The following is an 18,184-nucleotide window of genomic DNA, read 5'->3' as shown; positions in this document are numbered from 1 at the left end:
AATGGACATTGCTTGGCAGTCAGCACCTTCCTGAACAAAAGCAGTGCATTGTTACCTCTCTAATTGGAATTTGCTTTCTTTTCTTTCTTCCTTTTTTTTTTTTTTTGTTAAGAAATCAGTCATTGTTGTTGGAGCTGGTCCTGCAGGATTAGCAGCTGCGAGGCAACTGCATAACTTTGGAATTAAGGTGAGAATTTGGGAACACCTGGCTGAAAACAGATGGGCTGCTATCACTTCTTTGGACTAGATTTTCCTTTTATTTTTTTTTAATAATTATTTAATTTTTAAAATTTTTAATTTGACCAGAGAGGGACAGTGAGAAAGAGAGAGGGAATGTGAGAAAGCAAGCTGTCAGGTCTGGGACTCAAACCATGGTTGGTCATGGGGGAGTCCAGTGCCCTTAACCACTGTGCCACCTGCTGGTCCTTGGCCAGATTTTCTAAGATTTAGCACTCAGTTTCTAATCTTAGTGAACAATAATAAATACATTATTTTAGGTTGTCAGGACACATTTCTCTACGCAAAAATGTGTCACGACTTTCCCAGCAACCCTATGCTTGTACAGTAGAGCCTAGAAAAGTTACAGAGTTCGAAATTGGTAAAGGCAAGTAGAGAGTCTCTTAGCTGTGAAGTTTTATATCTAATGAGCAAGTCAGAAGCAATTCTAACTTGGAATTAAAGCAGAGTTTTGACAGATTTTTATTAACACAGGAGAGGTGATGGGGGAAAACTTTTGTTTCTGCAGTAGTTTAAGACAAGAAGTAGTGCCATGGAAATTCACTTCTTGTGGAGAAGTTTCAGAAATAATCAGATTTTCTTAGGTAATATCAGAGACACTCTTTGAATGTTCCTCTGGAAAACCGAACGTTGCCTTTGGAAGCAAGATCGGATTAGTTAATCTATTGGTTGAGATGGAATTGTCTAACTTTTGAGTATTGTACAGGCCCCTAGCCTTCCGAGTTAGAGAAAGTGAAGAGGTCAGGCCAGTGGAGGAGCATCCAGACGACCCCTTTTACTGTCCTCTTACTCTCCCCAAGAGACGAGGGGGACACCCAGGGGACATCTTGTCCCTCTTTGTGAGGAAATAGTCATCAGAAAAACCATGACATATTTTTCTATGTAAAAATGCATTATGACTTTCTGGCGACCGGCGGGATCCTCTTGAGTAGCCCGGAAGGTGATTAATTCAAAGAACCTCTTGAACAATCTGAGCAAAAGGTGGTGCTTTTAGGGATCTAGAAAGGAGACGCCTGGCCTTGGGATAAATAGCCTCACATTTTCAGTTAGTGTCCCCCAGCGAAGCTTGGCACTTAGGCTCCCAGGGCTCAAGTGAGATGGTGTCTCTTCATTGGAGGACAGCTTCATGCCTGGCAGTGGAAATTGCAAGGAGATACAGGTGGCCCCACATGGTAAAGGTCCTCGGTTCTCATCCCGGGACCTCACTAAGCATGCCAGGTGTGTACATGAGCCCATGATCCACACTGGCTAAGACTGAGGGTAGATTGTGCTGTGAGAACCCTGTCGGGTGTAACCGTCTTTCTCTCTCTCATTCCTGGAAATGATAATAAAAAAATTTTAAATAAATAAAATATACATTTATTTAAAAATTGGAGGTGAGGGCCAACCGTGTGCCCAATGATTAAGGTAGTTGGATCTCATGTGGCCACTGCACTGTTTACCCCTGTCCATAGTGGTTTGAAAACACATCTGGCATATGTGCCTGCGTAAATCGCAGCAATATGGAGAAATGGAGAAGGGTGACCATGCCCCTTTGTAGGCTGCTTTCTCTCTCTCTCTCCATCTTTATCTCTCTCTGGTGAGAGTATGTGTCTTCTGGCAAAAAAGATAAAGAATATTTGGAGGAGATAAGCTAGCTTGGACATGGGACCCGTGTGATTAGGGCAAGTCGACGAGGTCACACTTAGTTTGGAATAGGACCTTTCTTTTTCTCCTTTCTTTAATAGTCAGATCTTAGGGAATTTTAGGTCTATTGCTATAGACCTAAAGGACTTTTGCTATTACATGTATAGGTATTTCATAGGGAAAAAAATCCTCTTTAATATTAATTTTTTTTAAGAATTATTTAACTTAATTTTATGTATTTACTTATTTTTAATTGGACCAGAGAAGGACAGAGCAAGAGAGAGAGAGGAGGAAAGTGAAAAGACAAGCCTCCGGGTCCGGGACTGAACCGTGGTTGACTGTGTGGGTATTCAGTGCCCTTAACCACCATGCCACCTGCCGGCCCCTTAAAATAGTGTTTAATCGTGCTGTTTAGTAAGAACTTTCAAAGTGCATTTCCCATGCTGGTTCCTCAGATCTTATTGTCTGACCTGAGAGGACGTGGTTGGAGGGGTTTGGAGGCAGAGCACTCCGTTACTCTGCGCTAGGATCTGGACTGCTTTGGATATTCGCTTTGCCTTCTGTTTCCATTGGCTGCTTTCAGAGCTGTTTCTGGGGACCAGATGGACTCCCATGTAGTCGACTGTGGCTGAGTTCTGGACCCAGCGGCTTAAAACGCATGCTAGGTGCGTGTGTGTGCGTGCCCGGAATCCTGAGAGATGAATGGAGGAGAAGGGACTGCGGCGTGGTTCTCCCCCTCAGGGAGGCGATTTCTCATTTTCTGTCTCTCTGTCGAGCACACATGCCCTATAGCAGAAATCTCAAAAAAAAAAAAAAGTTGTTTCTGTATGAATACAATAAATTAATTAAATGTGGAGATTATTTAACACTATCATTGTATTTTTAAATTTTTTTTTTCATTAGAGAAAGAGATAGTACTCCAAAGGGTCCTCATGATGCAAACTAGCTCTGTAGTCCCAGCCCTCCTAGGTCCTGGGCACATGCATTCCCAGCCTTTGCAGGGGGACTCGATGCAAACCCAGGACACCCCCACGTGGGCCTGGTATCACAGAGCGTTTTGTCACTACTGTGCCACCACCCCACTCCTGTTTCTGTAGAAATACAACTTAACTATGGAGGTTATTTATTTATTTATTTTTGGAGAGGTTTTTGCTATAGGGGTGTGCGCTCGCCAGAAAGACAGAGAGCGAGAAATCACTCCCCGGGGGGGATGGCCATGCTTCAATCCCTTCTCCTCCATTCTCCTCTCCAGATCTTGGGCACACACCTACACATGCCCGGCGTGAGTTTAAGCCTCTAGGTCCAGGACTTGAACCGCAGTCGACTACATGGGAGTCCAGTGACATAGCCATTATGCCAACTGCTGGTCTCACAAGTTAACTGTGGAGGTTATTTAACAATGTCATTCTACATTTTCTTTTAAAATTTTTGCCAGAGGGCACTTGTACTGCCAGAAGGAGACAGAGAAAGGGAGAAGAGAAAGCACCTTCAGCAGGGTGTAGTCACGCCGCTGTCTCTCTTCTGTTTCTCACTCTCAGCAGGATTTTGGGCATGCAGGTACACCTGGTCTGTTTTTCAAGCTCCTGGGTCAGGGATGTGAACTGGGTGGTCAGCCATGAGGGATCCAGTTACTTTAACCACCAGGCTACAGAGCTGCCCCCTTCTTTATACTGTGTCTCGTCAGACTGTCCTAGCCTGTTTAGCTTCTCCGATCGTCTCTCTAGGTGACTGTCCTAGAAGCCAAAGACAGGATTGGAGGCCGAGTTTGGGATGATAAGTCTTTCAAAGGTGTCACTGTGGGAAGAGGAGCACAGATCGTCAATGGCTGTATTAACAACCCCGTAGCACTGATGTGTGAACAAGTAAGTTTCTCTAAGATTTTATTGTCGCGACAGAAAATTGTCTTCATGTACTTGTGTGGAGTGTTAATATTTCTAAAAGACCACATATACCAGCCCCTTTAATCTCTGCCAAGTAAATAAGAATGATACTTCTGCCTTTCTGAGAAAGCTAGAACTAGAAGACTTAAAGGTCCCCCCCCCCTTTTTATAAGGTCTTTAATTTTATTTGTAGGCCACTTGATTGGCTCACAGTTTCAGGGTTGCCAGACTTTGCAAATAAGAATATAGGATTCTTGGTTAAGTTTGATTTTCAGGTAGAGAATGATGATTTTAGTGTATCTCAAATATTAAATATGATTTGTATGCAATATTTGGGACATACTTGTACTTCCAAAGTACGTTATTTATCTGAAAGTCAGATGTCACCGGGCATCCTATCTCTTCCCTGGCAACCTTATAAAGTTTCTCTACAGCCCTGGTGGGCCCAAGGGTTTTTCCTGAAACATTTATTGACAGTAAACTAGTGTTTGTGTATTTGCGTGTTTGCTTACACGAGTGGTCATGGAGGAGGTGGAATGTTCGAGCAAGGACAGGCAGTGCACGGCTTTTTCAGTAGCCGAGGAGTTAGAGTGCATGGCTTAGCCTCCGTTGCTGTCACCCTCACACGCTCGCGAAAGAAGGTCTTGTAGAGTTTATGCCTTTCCCACTGCCTGGCTCTGCCGCCATTCCCCGTGAAGCTTACTTTGCTTTATTTTTGAGAGATACTAGTCCGTTTCTCCATGAGAGCTCTAATTTCAACTTCGAACCTGTCAATATTTTTCACCTTCTTATTGTTCACCTTCTTATTCTTATTATTTTGAAGCTTGGCATCAGCATGCATAAATTTGGAGAAAGATGTGACTTAATTCAGGAAGGTGGAAGAATAACTGACCCCACTATTGACAAGCGCATGGATTTTCATTTTAATGCTCTCTTGGATGTTGTCTCTGAGTGGAGGAAGGATAAGACTCAGCTCCAAGATGTCCCGTTAGGAGGTACGGGGAGAATGGTGTTCTGACTGTTGCATCTTAGTCTCGTCCTAACCTCAGTGTGATCGGCAGTAGCACTGTTGGCGGCGAGGTTGGACGTCTGCGGTAGGGGTGACCTGTGTGCGTCCAGAGGGGCACAGAACCTCCCGAGGGACCTTAGGTGCCTGCAGACCTTCCGTACCTGCTTAGATGACCCTAATGGTAAACAACAGCTGGTGTTTTACAGCATTCTCTAAATATTTGATTTTAAATTACCCAGAGGAGCTTGCTTTTCGGGAAGCATGTGGAAAGCGTTCTGTGGATAAATTCCCGCCATGTAATGCCTCTTGTATAAGGGTTTCTGGATACCAGGAATTCTTCTCTGTTCCTCTTTGGAGGGGGCAGTAGGTGAAGGTGTTTCAGTATATTTTGTTTAAGGGTGCAAGAATGTATATTGTAATTTAAGAATTTTAATTCACAATCTTTTGGCTTTGGCAATTAAATGGGCAATATTAACCAACCCTTCAGAAATCTTGACTGCCTTTAATGACTGGTTTCTGTAAGGTGCCAGCTGCAGTTTTACTGTATTGCTTCTTAAGTTTTCATTTATTTAACCTACAGTTTTGTGACCTGAATGCATCCACTTGCCATTCGTGGAGGCATATTGGAGTTTGTTGAAGTATGAACATTTGAACTCAGTTTGCAAGATGTTAATTTTCTTCAGCTATGTGTTTCTTCGCAAGGGTCCTCACTTCACCAAGCTGTCACACAGTTGGTCTTCGGGGTAAACCTCTCCTAGCAGGGACAGTCTGTCTTGTCTTTTTCTCCTTCCTTTCCCCCGTCACTACCTCAGCTTACCACCTCTGAGAGACTGGTCCCACTCTAATCGTCATTAGTAGTGGTTAACTGACAAAACGTGACAGAACATTTTCATAAGTATGGTCTGGTCAGCAGGTATCATTGAAGTGTTTTAGTGTCCAGACCAATTGGAGAGTTGTTGGATTTTCTGGCACTGAGAACAGTTACTGGGCTGTCTAGCAGGCTATCCCCAGAGCTTGGGTAGTGATTTGTACCTGTGTGGTAGTCACTGCCCAGACTTTCTTTACACTACTTTCATAGTCGCAAAATGGAAAGCTTTAATGATATCACTTTGCTTTGGTCTTACTCAAAAAAAATTAAGGGTGGCCTAGCAACACTTACTTTCATATTATTAATGTTTTATCAGAAAGCTTTAATTATAATGCACACGTCTCTGTATGAGGTTACAGTTATACCCTGCCTGTCAGGATTGTGGCTGGCTGACCATGCATCTTATTAGCACAAAGCTGAAAAAGAACAAGATGTAAGTCGCTATGGGGCTAGAGTTCATTTCACAAAGCATAGGCACTAAAGCCTCTAAACATTATTTACATAAAATCATACTAACACCCTGTTCAGTCTGTTTATACTTAATTTTATATCCTTTTCTAGCAATCTTGGTTCTTTTCTCTCCACAAAACCATAGGAAAGTAGAAACTACGCATGGGGCAGGTGTAGAACTGCTACAGAGGTCCCTGAAAGTGACCTAAAACACAAAGGTACAGGGGCAAAAGCTTGCCACAAATGCAGCCATCTCCTAAACATTTTTTAAAAAGAATGAATTATTTAATTTTACTCGTTCATTTGTTTTAATTGATCAGAGAAAGACACACACACACACACACACACACACACACACATGCACAGAGAGAGGGAAAGTGAGAAAGCAAGCCACCAGGTCTTGAACCATGGTTGGTTATGTGGGAGTGTCCAGCACTTAAACTACCATGCTACCTGCTGGTCCCAGATCCCTTAAACATTGCAATCTCTGGTAAGAATTGAAAACTATAGGGCCAGCAGGATCCCCCATAGGTGATTGTGCAGTACTGGACCCAGTGGCTAGAAAAACACACTGAGTACATGCATGTCCAAAATCCTGAGAAGAGAGTGAAGGAGAAGGGATTGAGGCTTGACCATCCACCCTGACGGTTGATTTCTCACTTTTCCCCCCATCCCTTTTCCAGTGAGTGTATGCACCCTATAGCCAAAAAAAAAAAAAAAAAAAAAAAGAAGAAGCCTAAAATTAAAAAGAAAGAAAAGAATTGAAAACTTGAATGACAACTTTGACCTCTCAGAAAAGAAAGTTAGCTGATAGTCAGTTCTTTTTGTAATCAGCTGAGCTCACGCTGTGTTACCGAAACTTGGAGTCTGTGATGTATGTGTTCAATGGTTGTCATCACTAGAAAAGTGAAAAAGAAGTAGCATGTATAGAAATGCTTATTACTTTGGCAGTAGTCTGGGCCTCTCCTTCAGCCTCCCAGAATGGAATCTGAGAGAATAACGAATGAATTTGCAGGGTTGCAGCTAAAAGGTTCAGGTAAATGTGAGGTGGGCAGCAGGGAGAGCTCTGGAGGCTGCAGTGGTTGGGTGATGGTGGACTAGAGGGGATGGGTGGGATTCGGTGAGAGGGAGCGACAGAGCCTGTGAGTGGGCAGCTGGTCGTGCTCCCATCCTTGCTGGGCAGTGGCTTCTGGAGTTCTGGGCATGGGGTCATGACATGGTGAAAAGCCCTCAGAGCAACATCTGCATTCAGGAGAGATGACAGACAGCAATTAGTCTCTTACAGGTCTCTCAGTGGAGGCGAAATATTGTTAGAAATTTAGTTTCAGGTAATGGCAAGGAGATGAGAAAGACTGTGCTAATCCTCTGTCTGTGGTCTGTGCATGTATGAGTGGGGGGTCCTTTTTATGTATCTTGAAAAGAAGAAGAAAGATCCTTAACTGAGTGGAAAAGAAACATTATAGATCTAGAACCTATAAAAATCTTAGCAAGAGATCTTTACCCCTGAGGTTACTTGGAAAAGACTTCAGGAGTTTTTTTTAAATTTTTGGGGGGTTGGGGATGCTGGTGGGAGGAGGTTGAAAGCAAAGGTTAAGGAACTAGAGAATCCTGATTACTAAAGCTCTTGTTTCTGCTTTGATCCACCCCCATTACAGAGAAGATAGAGGAGATCTACAAAGCTTTTATAAAGGAATCCGGCATCCAGTTTAGCGAGCTCGAAGGGCAGGTGCTTCAGTTCCACCTCAGCAACCTGGAATATGCCTGCGGCAGCAACCTCTACCAGGTGGGGTTGGGGGTCTTAGAACATGTGTTTTGAAAAGGCTTATTTTTGCGTGCTTGTTTTTCTACACATCTAAATATTGAGGGAACATGAGTGGCAGAGTGCCCTGTGATGCTGGAAGCCACATGGCCACCACCCAGCATTCAGGTCCCTGGGCAGCCTTGAACACACAGCAGGTACCGTCCAGGTTCCCAGGATCCCGAGGGGCTGGGGAAGGGGGGGTCACGGCCTGTAATAAATACATGACTTGTGTCTTTATCACAATGAAGACGTGCATAAGTGATCAGCACTGAGCTCTCACTGGTTTGGATAAGCACACGGCTACCCTGCTTTACAGTTTGAAAATCGCGACCTCAGAGCCTTTTAACTCCAGTGTTTTTTTAGCTCTTTTTTTTCTGTTTAAGCCAGATAATGCTGAGAAGAGCTCAGTACCAGTACATAAAACCAAAGAAAGGGGGGCTGCCGGGCGCATCGGGTGGGGCCCAAGCCTGCACTGTACCTGCCCTCCTCTCCTCCGCAGAGGCCTTTGCAGCGTTTCTGTGAAACTGCGGAGCCCAAGACATCATGAACACTGCTTGCAAGAAAGCAGACCACAGTCCTCCTGCAAATCTGTCCTGTTTATCTTGTTGAAGTAAACTTAGGTCTGCCTGACTCTTTTAATCAGCTGTGACCTCACGCCCCATTGTCCTGCACTTTGAATAGAAGCCAGGAATGAGTTCACTGTCCCCTTTGGGACCTCTTCATTTCCATTCCATTCTGCACTGAGATTGGAATTGCACTGTTTTCCAAAGTCACCCTGGGTTTCGTCTGTAGAGTTTTCATGTAGAAGACAATAGTTGGCATATTTATCTATAGAGTTCATCAAATGCAGTTTTTTTGTTTTCTTTTTTTTTTCTGGAGAGGGTTTTACTATAGGGCGTGTGTGCTCACCATCAGACAGAGACAGAGAAATAGAAAGCGAGAAATCACCCCCCAGGGGGGATGGCCACACCGCAATCCCTTCTCCTCCATTCTCCTCTCAGGATCTTGGGCACGCACGCACACGCGCCCAGAGTGAGTTTAAGCCACCGGATCCGAGACTCGAACCGCAGTCGACTATGTGGGAGTCCAGTGACATAGCCATTACACTAACTGCTGGTCCCTCTTTTGTTTTCTATAGGGCATGCGTACTATGTGTACTAGAGGTGAAAAATCATCCTCCATGGGGATGGTCAGGCTGCACTTCTTTCTCCATTCTCCTCTTAGGATTTTGGGCATGCACACACATGCACCTGGCATGTTTTCTAGGCTGCTGGGGCCAGGACTTGAACCACACAGTTGGCCATTTGGGTTCCAGCTGCCTTAACCTCTGCACCACCTACTGGGCCATCATCATCAAACGCAGTTTTAACCTTGTAGAGTTCTCCTTTGCCAGAATTTTTTGTTTTAGTTCATTTACTTTTAAATTGCTAGAAGTTATGTGTGGTAGAGAGAGGAGAGGGAGAAAGAACTGCCCAATGGCCTGTGGCCACACCACAGTCTCTTCTCCATTTTTCTATCCTGTCAAAATTTAGGGCATGCAAACACATGTGCCCAGCATTTTTTAAGCCACTGGAGTGGGGATTTGAACTGTGAATGGCCATGTGGGGCCTGGCTCCCTTAACCACTGAGCTAAGGGGCTGGGCCCAGAATTGTTGATAATATAAAATCACCTTTTACTTTTATCAAGGAATGTATAAATTCCATGCCCATGTTACATAGATGTTTTGTTCTATGGAAACTTTTCTGTGTGTTATGGAAGGATTTCCTTGCCCTGAACAGCAGCATCTGCCTGGGCTGGTCTTGTCCCCATCCCAGGACATTGCGTGTGGTCGGAGGCCCTGCCCCCTGCTCGGTGGCTGTCCCAGCCTGGAGCTCCACTGTGTGGCCCCTGCAGGCTCAGGGACTCACACCACACATTCGCAGCCTCTCTTGCTGTTTCCCAGGTGTCCGCGCGCTCCTGGGACCACAACGAGTTCTTCGCCCAGTTTGCTGGTGACCACACTCTGCTGACGCCTGGCTACTCCGTCATCATGGACAAACTGGCTGAGGGGTTAGACATTCGGCTGCAGTGTCCAGTGAGTGTCGACAGGGTGGAGGCTCTGGTTTCGCCGCGCTGTGGCCTGTGTGTGGCTCAGCCAGGTGCTGGCTCTGCCTTGGCCGGTATCTCTCTGCACTTCTGTGTGGTCCCAGCCTGTGTGCTCCAGCTTTCTCATTGGGCTGGGGAGCCGCGCTGTCAGGAACAGCAATGGCCCAGGTGCATTTTCATTAGGAAGGAAGGCTTCAAGCCGCTCATAATCTCCCTGACATGATACACTTACTTTCATTTTAAAATGCTTTCTTCAAATATCTGTCCCATGGTATTTCTGTTATACCTCTTGCCATCATAGACGTGATTTTTTTAAAATAAAGTTTATTTTACACTATGTTATAAATACTCCTCATGTTCTGACATAGTGCTCAGAAATTTTTACATTTGTGAGCAGCAGATGGCGTAATGGTTATGTCACTGGACTCCCATGTAGTTTGAGTCCTGGACCTGGCAGCTTAAAAAACTGATGCCTGGCACATGCGCATGTGTGTCCAAAATCCTGAGGGGAGAATGGAGGAAAAGGGATTGCAATGTGGCCATCCCCACTGGGGAGAGTTCTCACTTTCTGTCTCTCTCTGTGTGTCTCTGGTGAGTATACACACCCTAGAACAAAAATCTCTCTAAATAAAAAAAGATTTTAAAATTTAACTTAACTTTTAAAATTTCCAGTAGGGTGCATGTTCTCACTGGGGAAAGAGAGAGAGAAAGCGAGAGAAAGTGAGAAATTACCCCCCAGAGGGGCCGGCCATGCCTCAGTCCCTTCTACTCCATTCTCCTCTTGAGATTTTGGGCACTGATGCACACGCGCCTGGTGTATTTTCCAAGTTGCCAGGTTCAGGACTCAAACCACACAGCCTGCCATGTGGGATCCAGCTGACTTATCCACCATGCTGCCTGTTGGCTCAGTGCTTAGTAATTAAACATAGTTCATCTGTGTTGTTTAGATCTCTGACTGCCAGGGAGTGATCCCCATAGCCTCGGAGATGTAAACTCATGGAACCTGAGAATTAAGAAAGAACCTGAGATCCTTTCTAAGGACATAGTCCAGCCCTCATTCTTCCCTTGGTGGTTTTTCCTGAGCAGGTGCAGAGTATCGATTATTCTGGGGATGACGTGCAGGTCACCACCACCGACGGCACAGGGTGGTCTGCGCAGAAGGTAAGCGCGTGGTTCCTGGGCCGAGCTCCTGGCTGCAGGACCCTGGGGAGGAGGTCCAGGTGCCCGCGGTGGTCACCTGAGCCTTGCTGGATCTCACACACGTTACGTATCTCTGTCTAATTATGTGTGACTTAGCAGAGCTGAGTGAACTGATCTGACACTGCACAGATTTATGGCAGATGGGATTCCAAACTGTTCCTCAGAGTGGGCTCTAAGTCCTGACTGTCGAACAAGCACAGAAATTCTGTGGCCAAATCAGTCTGGGAAGTAGTGTGTACCATACTCTGCTTTAAGATTTACATAGGACATTCAAGACTCCGAAAAGTCCTGCATAAAGAAATCTATTTTAATTGTACATGGTCTCATGATAACATGGAGCCCTTTTTGAGATTAAGAAAGTTATGTTTTCATCTGGAAACTGATAGAAGTACTTTATATGTAACTTAAGTTTTTCGTACGCAGCTTCAGCAGGTGAACAATGCAGGGTACTCCGGATCTAATACCTGAAATTGTACCAGGATTTCTATGGTATTGGAGAACATTGCTTACCTAAGGCAGAGAAGATTTAATAAACCTCAAAAGTGTACCTGTGTCTGAAGTGATTATCAAAAATAGCACTGATGAGCTGTTGTCGGCTCCTTGACTAGCTGTGTCTTTTACCCCTCAGTTACGTAAAACCGGGAATGTGGCAAGGGAAGGATGCGGTCTAGAGGATGCCCTCAGGTGGGAAGTACCCTCAGAATACCTGCCATTGACTGCCGATGGCTGGGAGGCTTCGGACTAGAAGTGGCTTTCAGTCTAGGCTGCACATCACAGTCACCGGGAGGGGCTTAGAAAGGAGATTTGCTTTGCCTGGTCCTGATCATGGTTTTAAAGCTTCCCAAGTGGTGGCAGCATGGAGCCTCGGTCAGGAACCACTGGGCTACTGTTCTTGTCTCTAACCCCCAAAAGTCCAAGGTTCTCCCTAGGGTAAACATTGTTTTTAAATACCACAAGGGTGCCTGTGCCTGCCAGAGAGAGACCAGGAGAAAGCACCTCCAATGGGGTGTTATCATACCATAATCCCTTCTCCATTTCTCCATCCTGTTGGGATTTGGGGTGCCTCACAGTGCACCCATGTGCATGTGCACACAGATATATGCCTCCTCTGTTTTCAAGCCACCGGGCCCAGGATTCAAACAGTGTGATTGGCCATGTAGGATCTGGCTCCCTTCACCTCCAGGCCATGAGGCTGGCCCAGCTGCTGCTTTCTGAAAAGAGTGACCACTGTGCCACTGCACCTGCTGCTTCCCTTGCCTTTGGGCTGATAGCTTGGCCCCTGGTGTTTCGTGGCTCAGCCTCCTTCCCTGCCTGTGCCCCGTGGCCCGACCCTGGCCAGACACGTCCTTCTGTCTCTGCTAATCTCCCAGGGTAATTAGGGCACAGCTTCAGGCTGCACCTTGCAGTATCTAAAGCAAACCTTTCTGTGTCTCTGTAGCTAGCACACTTTGCAGTTTGTGTTAGAAGTTTCCCCAAACTTGTGAATGATGGCCTTCCAGCCCAACAGGGTAGGTCTGTAAACCATGGCAGACCTAGCTTGGCCTAGGCTGCCCCACCGGGAGCTGGGTGCTGGCTGGGTGTGTCTGTGGGATTTGCCTGTTTTCGTTACTCAAGCTCTTGTGCTTTTGAAAGCCTTTCTGTCCTAAGAAAACACGTAGGGCTGGCCCTGTAGCCTAGAGGTTAATGGAGCTAAATAAATCCCACGTGGCCAACCGTGTTTTGAATCCCAGCCCCTGTGGCTTGAAAAACATCAGGCCTGTTTGCCTATGTGCCCCAAATCCTATAGAATGGAGAAATGGAGAAGGAAGTGCAGCAGAACCGCCCTGCGCTTTCACTTCCTCCCTCCTCCTCTTTTCTCTGTCTCTCTGGTGAGTGTACAGGCCCTATGGCAATTACGAAAAAGGAAAACATTTAAATTTTATTTGCTTGCAGCTCATAAATGAGGATAATTTAAAAAGTTCACAGAAAAATAAAATAGTTTATTTTGGTGTCAAAACTTTTTGAAATCCATGCATAGTTTTTTCATAATCTGCATTTCCCGTGAACTTTTTGAAGATCCCCTCATATGGAATCCAGCTGAGATCATCAACAGCTATATGTTTTTTTGTTTTTTTTTGATATATATATATATATATATATAAAAACAGGTCATAGGCAGATTGTAAACTTCTTGAGAATATACTCCTTTATAATTTATTAAATTTTCATATGACAGAAAATAGTGACAGAGTCACAGGAAGAACACAGCTTCCTGTAATCTTGAAATTGAGGGCAAAGCCAAAAACAGGACCTGAAGGGCCAGTATGGCAGTTGGTGTTGAGCCTGATTCCACCCTATCTCCGTGTGATGTTGGAAAGTAAAGACACACATCCCGCGTGTACATGCGTGCACGCACACACACCCTTCCCAGCCCCCCTTGTGGCTGAGGTTCTGAATGGATAGTTAAGCCCAGCCAGTCAGTGCCCTTGCGTGAACTTGGGAAGGGGTTGGGTGGCTCTGCTTCCCCTGGGCAGCCCTGCTGAGAGGCATGGCGGGCAAGGTGTTTGGTTCTCCTGCAGCGGGACGACTTGAGGTCCCAGGGTCTGGTTGTTGACCACAAGGGAGGCTGAAGGGGTGGGGCTGGTGCAGGTGGTTCTTTCTGTGGCAATTCAGGACTGGGAGCCGGGGACATGGCTGTTCGTTGTAGCAGTGCTAACGTGGTTCCAGGGCCAGACGTTGCCTGTTTTAGGGTGAGACTGCAGCTCCCCAGTGGCCTCGTTCTGTGATGTGGCTCTGAGAGTCCCTGCTGAAGGTCAGCTTGGCATCTCTATCTTTGGCCTTTTTTTTTTTTTTTTTGAGAGATTTTCACTGTAGGGCGCGTGCGCTCGCCAGACAGACAGAGACATAGAGACAGAAAGCGAGAAATCACCCCCCAGGGGGGATGGTCACGCCGCTATCCCCTCTCCTCCATTCTCCTCTCGGGATCTTGGGCACGCACGCACACGCGCCCGGCGTGAGTTTTTTAAGCCACTGGGTCCGGGACACGAACCGCGGTCGACTACTTGGGAATCCAGCGACATAGCCATTACGCTAACTGCTGGTTCCCTATCTTTGGCCTTTTTAAAATGCTTCTTTAGATCCAGTTGAGACCCGGTAATAAACTGCTTTCTCTTATCAAAGAAAAGTCACAGGGCTTTCCACAGTCCGAGTAACGCGCAGTGTTTGTGATGCACTTTAACCTCTTACGAATCGTATCGCTGACCTGCAAGCATTAGTTTTAAGCATTGTCCCAGTCCTGGGGTTGGTGTGGCGGGTCCTGCCACACGCTGGAACGTGTCAAGTGTGATACATGTTTAGGGCTGTTGCCTCTTGGGTTGGGGATCCTGCCTCTTTGTATCTGGACTCGTTGCTCCGTCAGGACACTAAACACACCCCTCCGGTGTGCCTCTTCCGCTTGGCCAGGCACTGCGGCGTGCGGCCTGTAGGCTGCCCTGGCAGCCTCGCTCCTGCTCACACGGGTGTGAGTCTCACATGGTGGTAGCAAGGGCTGTTCTTCGGGTGTTGGGGTTTTCCTGGGTATTACAGTGCTGTCTGTGCGTTAACTGCGCTGACCTCTCACAGGTGTTGGTCACTGTCCCACTGGCCTTACTACAGAAGGGTGCCATCCAGTTTAACCCGCCGCTGTCAGAGAAGAAGACGAAGGCCATCAACAGCCTGGGCGCTGGCATCATTGAGAAGGTGACGGCGTTAATTCAGCCTCAGGCTGGAGAGTGCGTGGCTGTGGTAGGGAGCTAGCGGGCAATTTTCAAATCCAAATAAGCTTCAGAGACTGCCTTATTTAAATAATCGCTCCCAAATACAGAAGAATATATTGAAAGGAAGAGAGGTGGCTGAGGTCTGTGAGTTTTGACTTTAGGAGAACAAATCTTGCTCTTCAAAATTTGAATTTGACATAAGCAATTGTTTTTATTTTTTCGGCTTTCCTGGACATCCTCCACGAACAGTGGTTTCCTTCCTCTACCTTTATGTATTTTTTTAAGCTTATTTCTTCCATGAAACAGGGAGACACACACACACACAGAGGCATCCCCACAGGGCGTTCATGCCACAGTCCACCCTCAGCCAACAAGGACCCAGACATGTGCATTGCCTGCCCAGCGTGACAAGGAGGCCATGGGCACAAACGCAGGCCTTCCCTGTGGCTTCAGCACTGTGGGGCATGTGTGACCACTGCGCCACTGCTGCTGACACGTCCTGTGTTGCAGTAGATGCTGGCAGACCTCTGGCATGTAATGTACAGACCGAGGCTTTGCGGCCACGTTCTCAGAAGTCAGAAATAGTTTCTGCTTCAGGTTAGCCTGTCAGTGGGTCCAGCATTAACCGTGGGGGTTTGGAACGGATGGCTTACAGAGCAGGGCGCTCCCAGAGGGAGAAGAGAGGCGAGGAAGGGAGAGGGAGGAGGTGGGCTTGCTGTTTCAGAGTAGAGCTACAGGAGCTTCTTAGAACTTGGCTGTGACTTTGGGACAGGACATACTCAGCCAGCTCTCTCTTGCTCACTTTCCAGATCGCCTTGCAATTTCCTTACAGATTTTGGGACAGTAAAGTGCAGGGGGCTGACTTTTTCGGTCACGTTCCTCCGACCGCCAGCCAGCGCGGGCTTTTTGCTGTGTTCTATGACATGGATCCTCAGGTAAGATCACTTGTGAGGTTTGCATTTTTCTCCTTTTTTAAAAAGTCTTTCATGAATGAAAGAGACAGACAGGCAGTGATAGACAGCACCCCCAGTGCAGATCCAGCCCCACATCATGGCCGGTTTACTCAGAGCTCTGCATGTGAACCCGCGGCCTTCCCATGTGGGTCAGCCTCACAGAGCCTCGTGTTCAACGGCTGTGCCACCGACAGGCCCCCACGAATACCCTTCTTAAAGCTCAGCCCGCAGTTCGGGAACTATGTATCAAGCTCAGAACTAGTGACTGTTGTGGAGACTTTTTTTCTTTTTTTGCCATACATACATGTGCTTGCTGAAGAGAGAGAGAGAGACAGTGAGAGGAAAGTGAAAGATCTCCTCCAGGGGGCATGGCCACTCTGCAGTCCCTTCTCCATTCTGCTCTCAGGATTTGGGGCATCCATGCGTGTGTGCCCAGGGTGGTTCTCAAGCTGCTGGAGCCCAGACTCGAACAGCAGTCGGCCATGCAGGAGTCCAGTGCTTTAACGACCACAGTATCTGCTGGTCCCAGTGGAGACTCTGTACACATCCTGTATTCTGGGATGACACTTGGATTGGGACATTTTCCTACAGGGAATAAACCCCAGGGTTTGTAATAGTTGCTCGAAGGACTGACATTGCTCCCTGGGACATGAATGGGTTGTGTAGAAACTCATTTCCAGTGGATGGAGGTCCTTCTTAGCTAAGTTAGTGACAGCAGAGTGAATGAGTGGCACTTGAAACTTGATCCCCGGGTTCTCTAGTGAGGAGGGAGAGTGGGATGCCAGCGGTCCTAGGGAGGGAGGGTCTTGGCGCTGGTAGGGGAGCAGTGGAGGAGGAAGGAAGAGGACACACCCTGGCACATTCCCTGCCGCCCTGTTGCTGCCACTCAGAGGAACCGCAGCTCGCTTCTCCTTTCTCTCACTTCCACGAAACCTCCTCCCAGAAACGTCCCAGTCCCACGTGGGAGCCAAGCGCAGAATCTCATTACATTTGGATAGTTTTGTTCCTGTTATTTCATTTGCAGATTTCCCATCTCAGTTTTTTTTCTGCTTTTTCTTGTGTATTGCCTGAGGATGCAAGCACTTGCCAGAGAGAGAGACAGACAGTACTCCCCAGGAGGCGTGGCCTCGCCACAGTCCCTTCTGTTTCCCCGCCTTGTTGGTGACTAGGGCACACGTCCAGAGGCACCTGGCCTGTCTGCTAGGCCGCCGAGGCAGGATTTGAGCCACAGTCAGCCATGTGGGCTCTGGCTCCCTGGCTCCCTTACACGTTAGGCCATGCAGCTAGCCCTGTTTCTTTTTTTTTTTTTCTGAAAATTTTTTACTTAAGTGAAGGGCCGGGGGGACCTTTGGTTTGATATCTTTTGGGAGAGGTTTTTCCACCAGGAAACAATAGACACGTGACTAATATGTGTTGGGAGGAGAATGGAGTGGGGGTTGGAAGCTGGAAGTGCTGAGGTTCAGTTGGTGAGAAGGCCCGTATCTACCGGGAATCGGGCATTCAGACTCCACCCAGCAGGAGCGTGAGCTGCTTTCCTTCTGTATCCGCAGAAGAAGCAGAGCGTGTTGATGTCGGTGATTGCTGGTGAGGCCGTGGCGTCCGTCCAGAGCCTGGAGGACAAGCAGGTGCTGCAGCAGTGCATGGCCACCCTCCGGGAGCTGTTCAAGGAGCAGGTCAGAGAGCCCACCTCGGACAGGGAAGGGCATGCTTGCTGGCGACTGACTGCAGTCCTCAGAGTGGCGGGGGGCCAGAGCCAGCGAGCCCTACTGGGTGTGGCGGGAATCAAGGCAGTGGCCGCAGCGTTCTTCCAGCCTCCCACTTTCCACTCACGCACCTGGATTGATCTGCCTGGCTGCCATGGCCAAATAACACACTCGGGGGTCTAAACAACCGAGATGTGTCTCCTCACGGTTCTGGGGCTGAAAGTCCACGGTGTTGGTTTCTTCGGAGGCTGCTCTTCTTGGCTTGTAGATGGTCATCTTGAGCTGTGTCCTCACCGGCCTTCCGTGTGTCTCTAACCCCATCTCGTCTTACAAGGACATCAGTGAGACTGGATTAGGGCTCAGCCGGGTGACCCCACTTGAATGTAATGAGTGGTTGAGGCCTCATCTCCAAGTATGGCCCCATTCTGAGGCCTGAGGGCCCCAGGATGTCACCATGGGGATTTGGGGGAAGGCAGTATGGACCACAGCACTGCCCCATGCCGCCTCTTTAAAAAAATGTTGCCAGAGGGCACATGCGCTCACTGGACAGAGGCAGAGTGTGAGGGGGAGAGTGAGAAACACCCCCCACCACCGTGGGCAGGGGTCATGCCGCAGTTCCTGCTTCTCTCCATTTGGG

The 18,184-nt window shown here is 47.4% G+C and overlaps 1 protein-coding gene across 3 annotated transcripts in view; it reads left to right on the top strand.

The window, feature by feature from the left end:
• KDM1B (lysine demethylase 1B) overlaps window positions 1-18,184 on the top strand; it is a 76,011-nt gene that overhangs the window by 29,956 nt on the left and 27,871 nt on the right. For all 3 annotated transcript variants that reach the window (XM_027767135.1, XM_014582967.2, XM_006165507.3), the window contains 9 exons: window positions 113-187; window positions 3,588-3,725; window positions 4,567-4,738; window positions 7,726-7,853; window positions 9,815-9,946; window positions 11,044-11,118; window positions 14,758-14,874; window positions 15,701-15,826; window positions 17,395-17,517. In XM_027767135.1, the coding sequence (XP_027622936.1) occupies window positions 113-187; window positions 3,588-3,725; window positions 4,567-4,738; window positions 7,726-7,853; window positions 9,815-9,946; window positions 11,044-11,118; window positions 14,758-14,874; window positions 15,701-15,826; window positions 17,395-17,517 (1,086 nt within the window). The remainder of the gene's footprint in view (window positions 1-112; window positions 188-3,587; window positions 3,726-4,566; window positions 4,739-7,725; window positions 7,854-9,814; window positions 9,947-11,043; window positions 11,119-14,757; window positions 14,875-15,700; window positions 15,827-17,394; window positions 17,518-18,184) is intronic.

The sequence above is a fragment of the Tupaia chinensis genome, unplaced genomic scaffold, assembly GCF_000334495.1.
Source record: "Tupaia chinensis unplaced genomic scaffold, TupChi_1.0 Scaffold143936_1, whole genome shotgun sequence".
Taxonomy (NCBI): Eukaryota; Metazoa; Chordata; class Mammalia; order Scandentia; family Tupaiidae; genus Tupaia; species Tupaia belangeri.
This window is presented reverse-complemented; position numbering and strand designations above follow the sequence as displayed.